General features: G+C 44.6%; 1 protein-coding gene across 1 annotated transcript in view; it reads left to right on the forward strand.

Annotated features, from left to right (window-relative positions):
• The window catches only part of CPLX1 (complexin 1), a 208,206-nt gene that overhangs the window by 765 nt on the left and 190,824 nt on the right, over positions 1-16,617 (forward strand). Inside the window, exon 2 of the mRNA XM_037902223.2 lies at positions 1,317-1,425. Coding sequence (XP_037758151.1) covers positions 1,395-1,425 — 31 coding nt within the window. The 5' untranslated portion in view covers positions 1,317-1,394. The remainder of the gene's footprint in view (positions 1-1,316; positions 1,426-16,617) is intronic.

Below are 16,617 nucleotides of genomic sequence, written 5' to 3' on the forward strand. Positions count from 1 at the left end.
GTGGGCCGGGAGGTTGCAATGCCTGAAAAACCCGCCTCTGCACGGGGTGCCTCCGCGGTCCCCTCCCCGGGCCAAGCAGCGCGTGGCTCGTGGCTGGGGGCAGGTTTCCGGGGGGGACACACCCCGATACCCTTCCTGGCAGAAGTTTGCAGAGGGGGGGAACACAAGCAGCGCGTGCAGCAGCCGGAGCTGGCGGCCCCCCCTCTCCATCTTGCCCCCCGCGAGAGGCTCCGAGCCAGGGGTTTGCAAGCGGTGCAAAGTCCGGCCGGTTACCCGAGCCAGCCTCCCGCTCTGCGGGTTACCCGGGGCTGGAGGAGCTGGGCTCCCCGGCCGCCCAGGCTCTGCAATGCCCGCCGCGGGAAGCGCCCTGCTGCCAGAGGGCTGACACGCCGCTTCCCCTTCCCGGTCAGGCTCCGGAGTTCAGCCGGCGGGGGGGAGGGCATTGGGGGGGGGGGGGGGCGTTGCGGAGCACACACAATTTGCGGGCATTTAAAAAGCCGCCCTAGCCGCAAAGCCGGGACCCCGAGCGCCCCGGGGTGCTGCATTCCCAGCTTCCCCCCAGCCCCCGCCCGAGCCACGCTGCCCTCAACTCCAGCCTTTGCGTTTTGCACCAAACCCAGAGGCGGCTGCTCCCGGGCGCCCGTCACTGACACGGATCCGTGTCACTGGCCGGACAAACGGGGGCTGGGGCGAGCGCCCGGTGCCCCGAGTCCTGAACGGCCGCCCGCCCCCCGGTGCCCGCAGCGGTACTTCCTGGCTCGGGCTCGGGCTCGTCAGCCTCACGGTGCGGGCTCCTGCACCAGCCGCTGCCAAAGCGGAGCCGGTTCACCTTCAAACGTCCCCGCGGCTCTCCCCGGCTGGGGCTGCTGCCTTCCGAGCACGCGCCCCGGCAAAGCCAGCCGCGGCAACAAAGTTGTAGAGCCCGGGCGCGGGGCTGCAGGGGGACCCCGCCAACCAGGCCCCCCCGGGGGAGCAACAGGGGCGGTGCAGCGCCGTCCTGGTGAGCGGCCCTGGCTGCGCGTGGCTTGCTGCCAACAGAGGCGGATGGGGATGCGCTTGCATCTGGGAACGAGTGCTACCCGTGTAAGGGGATCGCGCACACACACACGCGCACACACACACACGCGTGAGCACACTGCGCAATGAGGGTGGGCTCACTGTAGTGTCAAGTAACTTCCACTGTCCTGGAAGCAACTGACAGCAAGCTCTCCGAGAAGGGCTCCCCCGTGGGGATAGCCACACACACACACGCGGTCCGGCCCTCTGTCCTCTAGACCGACCTTTGTCTTGTCTTGCTTTGGGGGGTTCCCTCGCAGGCCGCGACCCGAGGACTCCTTCCCGTTCGACTTGCATGTGAGATCTGCCCGAGCGAGGAGGAATCTAAAGCCATCACCATGGATTTTGTTATGAAACAAGCTTTAGGAGGTAAGTGGGGTTGGGGCAGTTGATGCTTTGGGGTGCGTGCCGGACAATGACATGGGCCCCCCTCTCCGTAGCGCATCCCCCCCCCCCCCAACCCAGGAGTAAAATTGTATCTTTCAAATCCCACTGGAGAACCCACTGGAGAAGCCCCACGCAGTGCTGCTGGCACTAGGGCATGGCATTGCCCCACGGCACCCTCCGCTTCTTTCCCCGGGAGGCCCAATATAAAAGTCTTTCGACCGGAGCCAACATCCTGGCCCTGATATCCCTGGGAACGCGGGGACTGCATGTTTGCTGAATTTGATCGCCAGTAGGGGGCAGCACCGTGGAGAGCAACAAACACAGGACTTGATTTCAAGCCCGTTGAAGTCAATGGGAGAGTGTCCATTGACTTCTGTGGGCTTTGGATCAGGCCCGCAGATAGGTGGAAGTTTGGGGCGCTAGGCAGACTGACAAACTTCCATCGCTAGTAGCTGGTCGCCCATACAAAACAGCCACTGCGTGCTTCACTGCTCCTGATAGCGTCCTGCCTTCCGGGACAGCTCCCTGTCTCGGTGTGGTTTTGCCAGTCCAGCATGCTAGTTACAAACAAAAAACCTGCCAATAGTGGTCAGATCTAGCCAGAGTAAGGCCAGATAAGTGGTAAAATCTTAAGTGGAAGAGCTGGCCCTAAATTCTATTACAGACGCAAAACTTTGTGCAAACTCTGACACAGCCAGATGGTGCAGACATTTTGTGCAGTACATAAGAACAGTTGGTTTTCTAGAACGGCTACCACAGGCAGAATCCGTTATATCAGTTAAGTATCTTTTTCCTGGCTTGCACCTGATGCCCTTTCTCCTTATTTTAATGCATTTCTTATTGTGGATGACGATCGTTTTTCACCCGGACAGTGCAAAAACGAAATGAAAGAAAAACACAAATGAAGAAAAATGTTTTATAACAGAATTCCCTCATTCTGTGCTGGCTGTGTGGCCCATTCCAACCCAGCCTTTAGCAGGATCATTACAATTCACTCTTTCTATAACACTGACTATATTTTAGGTACATGCGATGTTTAGGTCTAATAGGTGGTCAAGGGCACAATTCTCTGATTATTCCGATCATATGGTAACTGCCCCATTTTTCCTTTGTCATTGGACCTACTGCGGTTTTATTGTACCGCGTTACTGAAGTCATTTTCTGCATTATAATCACTTTATAAGGACACTTGCCACGAGAGTCACTGTTCATGTCTATCAGAGGTTTCGATATTCAAGAGAAAATGCAGTTTTCGCTTTTTAAAGTGAAATAAATTAACAGTTGTAAATTGCAAAAATCAATCAGTAACAAAGCACAAGTTCGCACTGAGGTGCTGCGGATAAAAGGGTTTAATTTTAATTCTTCTGGGTTGTACAGCATTATTGGGCAGAATATATCTGAACCCATAATTGACACCGCAGATTCACAATGTGTTGTCACATTTAATTAAATTCCGCGCACATTTCAAAGGGGAAATAATTTAATTGAGGGCAAATTCTGCTACCCTTCCTCAAGCCTGCACCATGAGCAATCCCACTGAAATTAATTTCAGCACTGGCAGAGTGGAGTACTACTTATTGCAAGTAGGTATGGGACACTCAGACCCGAGGGACTACTTAAGTAGTCAGGTATTGCTTATTATGATTAAAAATGGCAGAATCTGGCCTTTGCTGGAAAAAAAATAGAGAGACCAAAAGACCTGCAATGTCATATGCTGTGGAATTGTAATTAAGAAATAACAATTGAGGTGCACACCATTTCCTGTGGATTAATAACCAGCTGGGAAGAGTTGATGGCCCAAGGCATAGCTAAGGATCTTTGATCCTAACCAGGCATCAATCCCATCAAAACGCCAATGTCAATATTTGCATTATAACAGGGGCATTCAAAAAAGCTGTTTTAAAAACCATTTTATGTCTCTGTTTTTGCATTTTTGGCGCATCAAGCACATGCTGCGACTGGCATCACTGTCAAGTCACTTTGCAACTCCCAGGCGTTGGTACCATAGACTCGCTCACCATGTGTCTATTTTTCCCCCCCGTTTGTCTAATAAAGAGAAGTAACTGCAGCATTGTTGAAAATCATTAAATGTTAATTAATGAGAGTGAAGTACCACAGCCAACATCATTAACAGGTTTCAGTTTTTGGAAGCTGAATTGCCACAGATACATAAAATCACAAGTAAGAATCACTCAGCCAGCTGTTTCAACATAACATTGTCGACACTGAAGAGCACCGACATGTGCATTATGCTGCAACAGCTGGCAGCGTGTTTTTAATTTGCATGTGTTTTTTTATTAATGTTCATAAAGAAATAAGCAATAAAAGCTACACAAAGGTAAACAACTTACAGTTTGTATGTTACCAAATACTGCACATTTCATGGGCTATCCAATGAAATTATGCAATTACACAACTTGTCAAAGCTGCAGGAGCAGACAACACAAAATCAGACAATATTACACAGACATAACATGCTAGGGTGGGAGTAACAATAATAGTAAAAACAGACATACATAAATGGGCACAAAAGGGAAGGAAGAGATGGGGTCGAAGGGGATATGCAGAGAGGGCAGGTGGAATGCCAGTCTGGTATTTGCTGCAATGGTATCTCAGCATTCTTTACCCAAATGTATCAAGAAACGGGGTCCATATTTTTTCATTTAATGTTTTATACATCAATAAACTATTCTTTCTTTCTCTGCTAACTCAGAGAGGTCGGAATACCCCTGCTCTAGTCTGGACATAAGTCTACTCTTCTGTTTTTGTAAAATCATGCACTTGGTAATCAAGAACCAAAGTCTTTGTGGTGGAGTTAATCCTAGCATAGTAGGTACATAACATATCTTATAATTTGGAAGAGGTTTTTTAAAATTTTTTTTAAAGTTTAAAGAGAATTTTTAAAGTTATTTGTTTTATGTGCTGAACCCACGTAGAGATGCTTTTTGGTGTCTATTTTCTCTGCATTTTTGAAATATGAGTTGATTTTCTAAATCTCCGTGTGCATTTCAGAGAACAAGTCCTCATGTCCATAAAGGGTTTTATACTAAACGTTACATTTTGTTATTTTTAATAAGTGTCAACCCCTCTTCTTTCATGTGAAGACCCACTGAATCTTGCGTTTCCAGTCAATGGAAAAACTCTCATTGGCTTATGGGAAAGAAAGCTTGTTTTTGCTAGAGTATCTTGCATGATATGGTTGTTGCATTTTCCATAGGCGTGTGCTCTAGGAATTATTTTAGGCAAGTCCTTTGGCCTGTGTAACACAGGAGGTCGGACTAGATGATCTAGCCTTAGAATTTATGAGTCTTTCACAAGCTCTTTTTGTATAAATTTGTCTCATTACCTTTCTATTTAATGCCATTTTGACCATCATTGTTTTGTTCTGAGAACATTTTCCACTGTGCAAAGTTATACCCTTCAGGTCCAATTCCTCTCTCACATGGGTAGAAATAAGAATTAATACCATTCAAATCAATGGAGTTATCCACCATGTTAGACTGACACGAGCAGAGAATCAGGCCCACTTACTGTTACCAGCGTAATACCTTGGACAATGATAAATTATCCTCCTGCTATTTCAATCTGCTCTTTTATCTGGGTAGGGATAATTTCTCCCCACACGCAGCTCTCCTGACATTGTGCACTTTCATGTAGTTTGGCCCAGAGAGACCCATTACTCATCCCTGTCGTGTAAGTGGCAAGCAGTGGAAATTCTGACACCAGTTGAATTGCACACCTCCTTGGGACCAGTTAAAGAAAACCAGGAAGAACGACGTTCCTTCAGAGGCTTCTGGAAGCAAATAGGATGGAATTTCATCATGCACTTTCCATGTGAACAGCGTTTTCTTCTCTTGAATCCAACAGCAAAGACATTTGCAAACTAGAGGCACTTAGGGATGGATTTTGAAAAATCCTCAGCAGTGGGACCAGAGCTTAGTAGAGCCTGGATGGTTACACCAGCTGAAGAGATGGCTCTGAGTTCTACTAAGTCAGTGTGAGCCTGAACTTGGATAGCCTTATGTCTATGAACAGTGATATTGGAATCAATCAGTGCAGTTCTCCTGGCCTTTGGGACTCAACTCCCTTCCTGACTGAAGGGAAACATTGTGAGGAGAACTTTGCAGTTTGCTCCCCTCCACCAGTGGGTTTTCCAATGGGAGAGGATGGCTTGGCCCTTAACTACTATAACTTCTAGGATACATGTTTGTGAGATTTGGGACCTGGTCTTTGACATGGTCCCTGATGACATGTCATTTGGCTCTAATAACATGCTGACAAACAAGTCAGATTTGGTCCATGTATATTTCCAACAGGAGTAGAACAAGGCTGTAAGACATTCAGGGGTGTGGATTGGTTCTTATTGGAGTTGACTGCTGGGTCAGAGGAAATTATCTGTGATGGATCTGGAAAGTTAGAAATGGAATTTTGGTCACTTTTCACCAACATTCATATGTGGGAACTGGGAAGCTTTGTTGTAGGAATGTTCATGGAAGATGAATTTTGGCCTTGTGGCCAATATGAGTTTTGGAGGGAAACTGTATTCCAGACGTAGGAATCTTCCTTTACTACCCAATTGATTCGTCCAAAGAAGAGTGCTGTTTACATGCAGTCAATAACCATGCTTTGCACAAACTTCAGTGCCAGCTGTGCCATCGGCGTAATGCTGTTGTGCCCACACTAGGGTTATGTCTACACTAGAAACACTACAATGGCATAGCTGTCCCACTGTAGTGTAGACACTTATTGCAGTGATGGGAGGGGTTCTTCTGTCACTGCAGTAAATCCATCTCTGCAAGAGGCGGTGGGGCTTAGATTGGCTTAACTATGTCTCTTAAAGGGGTGTGAATTTTTCACACTCCTGAGTGACATAGGTAGGTTCCTCTAAGTTTTAGGTGTAGAACAGGTCTCTGACTATCCCCTGGCATCTGCCTGGGCTCCAAATGTGTCTTTTTAGCACGTCTGTATCCCACCAGAACTACCTCTTGTTGAGGGTGTGCACTGATGTCCACTAAAAGCGGTGACAAGTACCAGCTAAGCAATGCTTTACACAGCAGAGGGACAGACCTACTAAATATTTCTCTGATCCTGAGCCAGAGCCCTATCACGGGGCTGTTCCACCTCATCCCGGCTAGGACAGACCATGTGCATCTATGCTGCAATTTTTGTATCTCAGTAACTGTGCTGCATAGTAATGGGTGGCAGAAAAATAGAAACCAATCTATTAAAACATTTCTCTTGGTACATTATATAAGCAATATTGTTCCATATGAGACATTGTTTAGTAACAACAGCTGCGGCAAAGGATGGTGTGGCTCCCACACCCCTGGCCAGAGCCCCGACACAGAGACAAATGCAGGGACTTGAGTAGGACCATACATACACACTGCAGTTACTAATTTGTCTGCCACAGTGACAGTGGCAAACGGTGAGAGGGAACAGCCAGCTGAAAACCGGTAAATGTAATAATTGCACAAGGCAGACTCAGGAAATATTGCTGTACTGTGTTTAAAACCAGCACAGCACCTCTGGGAGGAACTGTGTTCCCCAGAGCCCAGGATGAACACAGTTAAATTAGATGGACGTTGTCGTATGATTTCACCATGGAAAAAGCCCCGATCAGTGCCCTGCCACAGAGACAATTAAATAGCCCAGATGGGAATCCAGCCACAATGTTTTCAGCTGGGATGCTGCATGCAAATGCCACACACAATTATTCTGTTTGACTGTGATGGGAGACAAAGCATTCTAAATCTGACCTCGCCTAGAGTTAGACTTGGCAGAATTAGTAGATGCTGAGATTCAAAAAGTTAAAGCTTTGTGATTGTTAAACTACAAATTGTCAACATCACAGGCCAAAATATACAAAGTAAATGTCCTTAAATCAAACTCTGATAAGTTCTCAAGCAGCATTGTTCTTACTTTGTCCATTTGTCAATTTTGATTATAATCGATGGAAGTATTTTTCTGTTGTTGGTTTGTGTGTATGGTGAAATGTACTGACATTTGCCAATAAAAAATTAATCCTTTCAGATTTACCTACAGTACTCAAAAAGTTCAATTTCTCTATTAGCGATGTCTAAGACAAGGCCCCATGCAAGGTCACCTGGCCTTAAAAAAAAGAATAGGTTCTATAATTACAGTTGGACTGGAAATGGTTTTCCCATCCCCTGAGTTTAAGATTTCAATATTTTTGACCTGAATTGGGATGAACTACTGAAAACTAAAAAATAAATAAATTTGCAAACCAATAATCCAAAAAAGAATTGGATTGGTCAGTCAAACCAGTTCATTTTGATAATTTCAAGATGTTTCATTTCAATTTTGACCTTGTTATCTTTTAATTTCCCCCAACATTCTTTTGAATTGGGAGATTCATCAAAGCTGGCCCTTTTCTGTGAACAGTTTTGGTTTTGATGAATTGGCATTTTCCAATGAAAAAATGTTTCACCGGAAAATTCTCAGCCAGCTCTACCTAAAATCCCCTAATCCTGCAGGCTTGGCACCTCCTAGTGTCATAAACTGTTCTCACCCTCTTCCTCGAAGAATCAATGGTCCAGTGACCTTATTGTTTATCCAGTAACGAAAGGAGAACAACACCATGTGACTAAGGTGACCGATCACACTGTGAAAATAACAATCAACAGCACATGCACATTTCAAGAGCAATGCGGAGGCTGACTTCCATTTGCATTGAATATTCAGGCCCCAATCCTGCAAGGTGTCCCAGTTCTTTATGCCTATGTTAGCCAGTGGGGTGCCATATAGACAATGGGGGCTGTCTGTGCTGAACTGCTGTTGGGAACAGGGACTTGCTGAATCACTAACAAATCTATGAACATCAAAGTCTGCTGGCAAACAAAAGACGTGGAGAAAAACGTGCTAAATTTACTGAATACATCTGTCACTGCAAATAGTTTATCCAACTCTAATTCTTACTATAGGTGTTACTCCTATACATACATATAAACTGATTAGCGAAATGCAAAATCTTTTTACTTTATTAAGTGTTCACTTAATCCACAGACAGTACAGTGAGTTAGACAGTATGTACACCGTAATGATATAATAAACACAGAATAGGTCAAGATCTATCTATCATCAGTATGTCTACCCAGAAATACCATATATGCAATTCTAAGATATGTAAATACTGTTTTCTGATTTTTTCACTTTTCTGTATTATATCGGTATGTTCTTCATATAATACATGCACGTCAGCAGTGTAACAGATCTCAGTGAACTAAACATCGGACGTAGATAATTGTGTTTCATATTGGATATTCAGTATGTTGTACTGATCACATTGTTTGGTGTTGGCAGAATAGAGCTGTGGAGTAAAATAACATTCATTTCAAACTCTGCCAAGCTGACCTCCTGGTATTTTTATATGGCATTCATACAGAGTCAGGAGGAAACACTGTGATTGATGGGTGCAGATGTACTCATGCTACAGGCAATGGGAATTTTGTCTGTAATGTATCACAAGGAAAAGTGTCTGTTCCACCCCCCTTGCTTCTCTGCATAATCATGGCTGTGATTCAGCAGCGTACTCAGACACATAGTGAACCTTAAACCCATGAGTGACTTCAATGGGACTGCTCAAATGCCTGAAGTCAGGCATGTGTTTAAGGGCTTGTCTTCACTACTGGAGTAAGTTGACCTAAATTACGCTACTCCAGCTACGTGAATAAAGTAGCTGGAGTCAACTTAGCTTAGGTCAATTTACTGCAGTGTCTTCACTGCGCTGCCTCAATGGGAGACACTCTCCAGTCTACTTCCCTTATTCTTCTCGGGGAGCTGGAGTACCAGAGTCGACCAGAGACCACTCTGCCATTGATTTAGTGGGTCTTCAATAGACACACTAAATTGACCTCTGAGCGTCGATCTCCCCATAGTGAAGACCAGCCCTAAATCCCCCTGAAGTCAAGTGGACATGAGCATGGGCTCAAGTGATTTGCTAAATCAGGGCCAGTCCTGGGATTACACTAATTGAATATATGAAGATGTGTGACTCTCAGACACTTTGGGAGGCAGGTGATGATCATTATAATACTATTTCAGTGCCACGGATTTAAGGGTTTAGGATCAGGCCTTTTCCATAGTTTGTTAGGGATGGTTTTTACCTTTGCTGTGTAACCATGAATAATTCATTCACTTTCTCTTTGACCCATTGTGAAATGGATATTAAAATACTGGCTTATTTCACAGAGCATCATGAGACTTAACAAAATTAAAGTCAATGGGGCTATGCACATGCTTAAAGGTATGCACAGTGATGATGAAGAGGGAGATTTTCAAAGGCACAGATGGGTGTCAGACATCGAAGACCCACTAACTTTCAATCGGTATCGGGGCCCTGATTGCCCTCAGTGCCTTAGAAAATCTCCACTTTATTGATTCGGCCTAAAATCCCTTCGGGTGTCTTGGATTCAGGCTACACTGAAGTTTGAAAGGTTGTTCTTGTTGTAATTAACAAGTAGCTTTCATATCTGCTTGCTTTCCATAGCCTCTGCTTGGATTAGATGAGTTTGAAGTGCATTTGTATGATGAATTGACAGCATAGATTTTTGATGGGTGAATTTAAGAGAAGCACTGACTATTTTTCCATTAAACTGTTGGCAAGTGATTTTCATCAGTGAATCTCAACGCAAATGGCTCTTTGGAAGGCAATAATCATGGTTGTTGCCGAGCTAAGACTAGAAATGAAAATCACTGAGGTGACAGTATTATCAAAGGTACCAGAATGTGGTTTCAAGACATAGCACCAGATACTTTGCCAGTGTAAATCAGCGTAGAGTCAGAGACCATGCCAGTTTAAACCAGCTCAGGATCCAGCCTGTATATTCATTTAGGAACAAACCCGATCACCAGTATTCAATCCTACATGGAATAGCTTATAGAATCGGGGCTTTATTTTGCAGTCATTCCCATTGAGATCAGGTGGAATTACTCAATGAGGACGGTCCTATACAATGGATTCAGATCCAGTGTAAACTGATGTAACTCCATTGTAGACTAACTGATTTACAGCAACCTAGTATCTGGTGCAATGTGGGTAAAAGTGGCAGAATCTGGCCCTTATTTTTTTAGTCTCTATAAATCAGTGAAATCAATGGGAGTTAGGTGGCAAAATACCTTTAAAACTCTGGCCCTATGCCTTTCTTTTCTCAGTCCTGCTCATCTCTATGCTTACTTTCTTCTGTTGATCCCATTGTCCCGGCAATAATGTAAATGAAATCCTGCCTGAGTGTTCAGTAGGTATTAGGCCTCCTTTTGTTGTATTTGTAAATTAATATCAAGAGCGGACTGAGCTTATTCAGAGTCCTGTGATGGATGTGTGGTCTGGATCTGCTGATTGTAGGGATATGCTGAACTAGGATGTGTTCCATTTAGCAGCCATTTGTCAGACAGCCCATCCAGAATGCGTCTATTTCGATAAGGAAAAATGATTAAAACTCACCAAGCTGTGAGAAAAATGATTTGCCTCTGGGGACAAAGGAAATCTGAGACGCATCAATGGTTTCATTTAGGACTGATCGTTAAAAAACAACAATAAGCAAACAAAGAATGGAGGAAAAAGAATTACTGTTGATACTGGAAAATCAAAGAGAAATAATTCTTTTTAGGAAGGTTTTGCTTCATCAGCAACGTGATTTTGTCTTGCACCAAACACTTTATCATTAAAGAAAGAGCAAAAAGTTACGTCTTAGCAGAGAAAATATTGACACATGAAATCAAAATGTTAAAACTCCATATTGAGATTTTTCTAAGCCTGTTGCCCTTTGGCTTGAATTGTAGCATCAAATGCATAATTGCAAATGAGCATGGTGCCCAATAGGATAATAGAATCATAGGACTGGGGGGGACCTTGAGAGGTCATCTAGTCCAGTCCCCTGCACTTGTGGCAGCACTAATTATCTAGATCATTCCTTACAGGTGTTTGTCTAACCTGCTCTTAAAAATCTCCAATAATGGAGATTCCACAGCCTCCCTGGGCAATTTATTTCAGTGCTTAACCATCCTGACAGGAAGTTTTTCCTAATGTCCAACCTAAACCTCCCTTGCTGCAATTTTAGCCCATTGCTTCTTGTCCTATCCTCAGAGGTTAAGAAAAACAATTTTTCTTCCTCCTCCTTGTAAAAACCTTTTACATACTTGAGAACTGTTATCATGTCCCCTCTCAGTCTTCTCTTTTCCAGACTAACAAACCCAATTTTTTCAATCTTCCGTCATAGGTCATGTTTTCTAGACCTTTAATCATTTTTGTTGATCTTCTCTGGACTGTCTCCAATTTGTCCACATCCTTCCTGAAATGTGGCACCCAAAACTGGACACAGTACTCCTGTGAGGCCCAATCAAAGCTGAGTAAAGGTGAAGAATTAATTCTCATGTCTTGCTTACAACACTCCTGCTAACACATCCCAGAATGATGTTCGCTTTTTTTGCAATAGTGTTACACTTTTGACTCATATTTAGCTTGTGGTCCACTATGACCCCCAGAACCCTTTCCGCAGTACTCCTTCCTAGGGAATCATTTCCCATTTTGTATGTGTGCAACTGATTGTTCCTTCCTAAGTGGAGTACTTTGCATTTGTCCTTATTGAATTTCATCCTATTTGCTTCAGACCATTTCTCCAGTTTTTCAAGATCATTTTGAATTTAATCATAGAATCATAGAATATAAGGGTTGGAAGGGACCTCAGGAGGTCATCTAGTCCAACCCCCTGCTGAAAGCAGGACCGATCCCCAATTAAATCATCCCAGCCAGGGCTTTGTCAAGCCTGACCTTAAAAACTTCTAAGGAAGGAGATTCCACCACCTCCCTAGGTAACGCATTCCAGTGCTTCACCACCTCCTAGCAAAACAGTGTTTCCTAATATCCACTCTAAACCTCTTGCACTGCGACTTGAGACCATTGCTCCTTGTTCTGCCATCTGCTACCACTGAGAACAGCCTAGATCCATCCTCTTTGGAACCCCCTTTCAGGTAGTTGAAAGCAGCTATCAAATCCCCCCTCATTCTTCTCTTCCGCAGACTACACAATCCCAGTTCCCTCAGCCTCTCCTCATAAGTCATGTGTTACAGTCCCCTAATCATTTTTGTTACCCTCCGCTGAACATTTTCCAATTTTTCCACATCCTTCTTGTAGTGTGGGGCCCAAAACTGGACACAGTACTCCAGATGAGGCCTCACCAATGTCGAATAGAGGGGAACAATCACGTCCCTTGATCTGCTGGCAATGCCCCTACTTATACATCCCAAAATGCCATTGGCCTTCTTGGCAACAAGGGCACACTGTTGACTCATATCCAGCTTCTCGTCCACTGTAACCCCTAGGTCCTTTTCTGCAGAACTGCTGCCGAGCCATTCGGTCCCTAGTCTGTAGCGGTGCATTGGATTCTTCCGTCCTAAGTGCAAGACTCTGCACTTGTCCTTGTTGAACCTCATCAGATTTCTTTTGGCCCAATCCTCCAATTTGTCTAGGTCCCTCTGTATTCTATCCCTACCCTCCAGCATATCTCTCCTTCCAGTTTAGTGTCATCTGCAAACTTGCTGAGGGTGCAATCCACACCACCCTCCAGATCATTTATGAAGATATTGAACAAAACCGGCCCCAGGACCGACCCTTGGGGCACTCCACTTGATACCGGCTGCCAACTAGACATGGAGCCATTGATCACTACCCATTGAGCCCAACAATCTAGCCAACTTTCTATCCTCCTTATAGTTCATTCATCCAGCCCCTACCCCTCCTAGCTTGGTATTGTCCGCAAACTTTTTAAGTGTACTCTCTATGCTATTATCTAAATCATTGATAAACTATTGAACAGAACAGGACCCAGAATTGATCCCTGCGGGACCCCACTCGTTATGCCCTCCCAGCATGACTGTGAACCACTGATAACTACTCTCTGGGAACGGTTGTCCAACCAGTTTTGCATCCACCTTATAGTACTCCATCTAGGTTGCATTTCCTTAGTTTATTTATGAGAAGGTCATGTGGGACAGTATCAGAAGCTTTACTAAAATAAAGATATACCATGTCTACCACTTCCCCCCATCCACAAGGCTTGTTACCCTGTCAAAGAAAGCTATCAGGTTGGTTGGACACAATTTGTTTTTGACAAAGCCATGCTGACTGTTACTTATCACCTTATTATCTTCTAGATGTTTGCAAATTGATTGCTTAATTATTTGCTCAATTATGTTTCCAGGTACAGGAGTTAAGCTGACTGGTCTGTAATTCCCTGGGTTGTCCTTATTTCCCTTTTTATAGATTGTCACTATATTTGCCCTTTTCCAGTCTTCTGGAATCTCTCCCGTCTTCCATGTCTTCTCAAAATAATTGCTAATGGCTCAGTTATCTCCTCAGTCAGCTCCTTGAGTATTCTAGGATGCATTCATCAGGCCCTTGTGACTTGAAGACATCTGATTTGTCCAAGTAATTTTTAACTTGTTCTTTCCCTATTTTAGCCTCTTCTGATCCTACCTCATTTTCACTGGCATTCACTATGTTAGACGTCCAATCACCAGCAACCTTCTTGGTGAAAACTGAAACATAGAAGTCATTAAGCATCTTTGCCATTTCCACATTTTCTGTTATCCGCCCCCATCATTGAGTAATGGGCCATCCCTGTCCTTGGTCTTCCTCTTGCTTCGAATGTATTTGTAGAATGTTTTCTTGTTACCCTTTATGTCTCTAGCTAGTTTGATCTCGTTTTGTGCCTTGGCCTTTCTAATTTTGTCCCTACATACTTGTGTTATTTGTTTATATTCATCCTTTGTAATTTGACCTAGTTTCCACTTTTTGTAGGACTCTTTTTTTTGATTTTTAGATCATTGAAGATCTCCTGGTTACGTCAGTTTGGTCTCTTGTCAGACTTCCTGTCTTTCCTACGCAGTGGGATAGTTTCCTCTTGTGCCCTTAATAACGTCTCTTTGAAAAACTGCCAACTGTTGTTCCCCTTAGACTTGCTTCCCATGGAATCTTACCTGCCCACTCCCTGAGTTTGCCGAAGTCTGCCTTCTTGAAATCCACTGTCTTTATTTTGCTATTCTCTCTCCTACCATTCCTTAGAATCATGAAGCCTACCATTTCATGATCACTTTCACCAAAGCTGCCTTTCACTTTCAAATTCTCAACCAGTCCCTTCCTGTTTGTCAAAATTAAATCTAGAACAGCCTCTCCCCTGGTAGCTGTCTCCACTTTCTGAAATAAAAAAGTGTCTCCAATACATTCCAAGAACTTGCTGGATAATCTGTGCCCTGCTGCATTATTTTCCCAACAAATGTCTGGGTAGTTGAAGTCCCCTGTCACCACCAAGTCCTGGGCTTTGGATGATTTTGTTAATTTTAAAAAAGCCTCATCCACCTCTTCTTCCTGGTTTGGTGGTCTGTAGTAGACCCCTACCATGACATCACCGTTGTTTTTTACCCCTTTTATCCTTACCCAAAGACTTTCTACAAGTCTGTCTCCTATTTCCATCCCAACCCCAGTCCAAGTGTATACATTTTTAATATATAAGGCAACACCTCCTCTCTTTTTTCCCTGCTGGTCCTTCCTGAGCAAGCTGTACCCTTCTATACCAATATTCCAGTCATGTGTATTATCCCAATACAGCCCTGATACTGCAATGTGGTCTGCTAGCATAGAAATATAGGGCTGGACAGGGCTTCAGGAGGTCAACCAGTGCCCCCGCCAAGCTGAGGCAGGAATAAGTACTCTTAGACTATCCCTGTCAGATCTTTTTCTGTGGTGTGGACCCTTACACTTTAATGAAATCAATAGGACTGGGTGCCTATGGATCCCCTGGCAGAGTCAGGGACTGTGGCCCTGATTTAGCAAGGTACTTAAGTGTGTGCATAATTTTAAGCATGTGAGGGGTTCCATTGAAGTCAGTGGGATTACTCATGTGCTTAAAGTTAAGCATGTGCTTTAGTACCTGGCTGAATCGGGGCCAGAATATGTTCTCTGTGTGTGTGTCCCTTTGCTTGTAAAGCTGTGTCCCTGAGTCATCACTGGTCCTGCTGCACAGGGCTGAGAGAGCTCTAAAATGCTCTGAAGCCTTCAAGACTAGAAGTCCATGCTTTGCCCGTCAGGAGGTTAGGGACCTCCCCTTTCCTATGGCACACAGCTCTTGTTTCTAACCATGGCAGGTCACCAGGATGAGCGGCCTCTCAGATAGCGAGGAGCTCACATAAAGAAGCAGCACCACTGTCAGAGAGGCGAATCTTGCCCGTGGCAGGAGTAACTGGACACAGTGTGAGGGTGGTGGTACTGGGGAGCAGGAGGTGGGGTTATTCCACATTTGGTGAGAGAAAGAGGAAACGTTTCTAGGGTGGCTGATCTCTGAACAAGATGGCGGCTGCTCAGAGCTGTTGAGAGGGTTGGAATGTGTCCTGGAGGAGAAGGATTAGTGAGCAGAGGACAGAAGAGACTGTCCAAGGAGTATGGTGACTCCATACCACACGGCTCTGCGGTCTATCCCCACCACCACGTGAGATGGACGGATGTGTGGGCATTCATACATTTTGACACAGTCTGATGGATTTTACATGGGAAATTATCTGAGCTTACGTAGCCAATACCAGAGACAGGCCTGAACTGACCCCCTGTTTCTGACACCTCTGGAGCCAGGCAGAAGGTTAGAAACTGAATCTGGCTCTGACTTTTGCAGCTGGCCCCAATGCTCATAATGGGCTGAATCCACAGATCTGAATGCTCCTCGGGCGCTGAAACCCAGATCTGAATTTTCTGGCTCAAACGCTCTCTATTTCATACCACAGCAGCATCAGAATAGCTGTTCCTTTAAGGCCTGATCCTGAACTGCTGAACTCAATAGCACTTTTCCCATACATTTCAAGGAGCACAGATCCAATGCCCATTGAAGTCAATGGAAATATTTCTGTTGATTTTGGGAGGATATTGGATAGGCCCCAGTCCACAGGGTGTCTAACTGTAAGAAGGACAAGAGTCCCATTGAGATCAGTGCAATTGCTTAAAGTTAGGCAGACACTTAAATTCTCACTGAATCATGGTCTTATGTAGCTTACTGGCTGGTAGCCTATTATTTTAGCTGTAACTTGATCACAGTGACTTGCTTACAGCCCAACCTTGCATTTCTTGTGCATCCAGAACTCCCATTGGCTTCAGTGGGGACATGAACAGGG

The sequence above is a fragment of the Chelonia mydas genome, chromosome 5 (assembly GCF_015237465.2).
Source record: "Chelonia mydas isolate rCheMyd1 chromosome 5, rCheMyd1.pri.v2, whole genome shotgun sequence".
Taxonomy (NCBI): Eukaryota; Metazoa; Chordata; order Testudines; family Cheloniidae; genus Chelonia; species Chelonia mydas.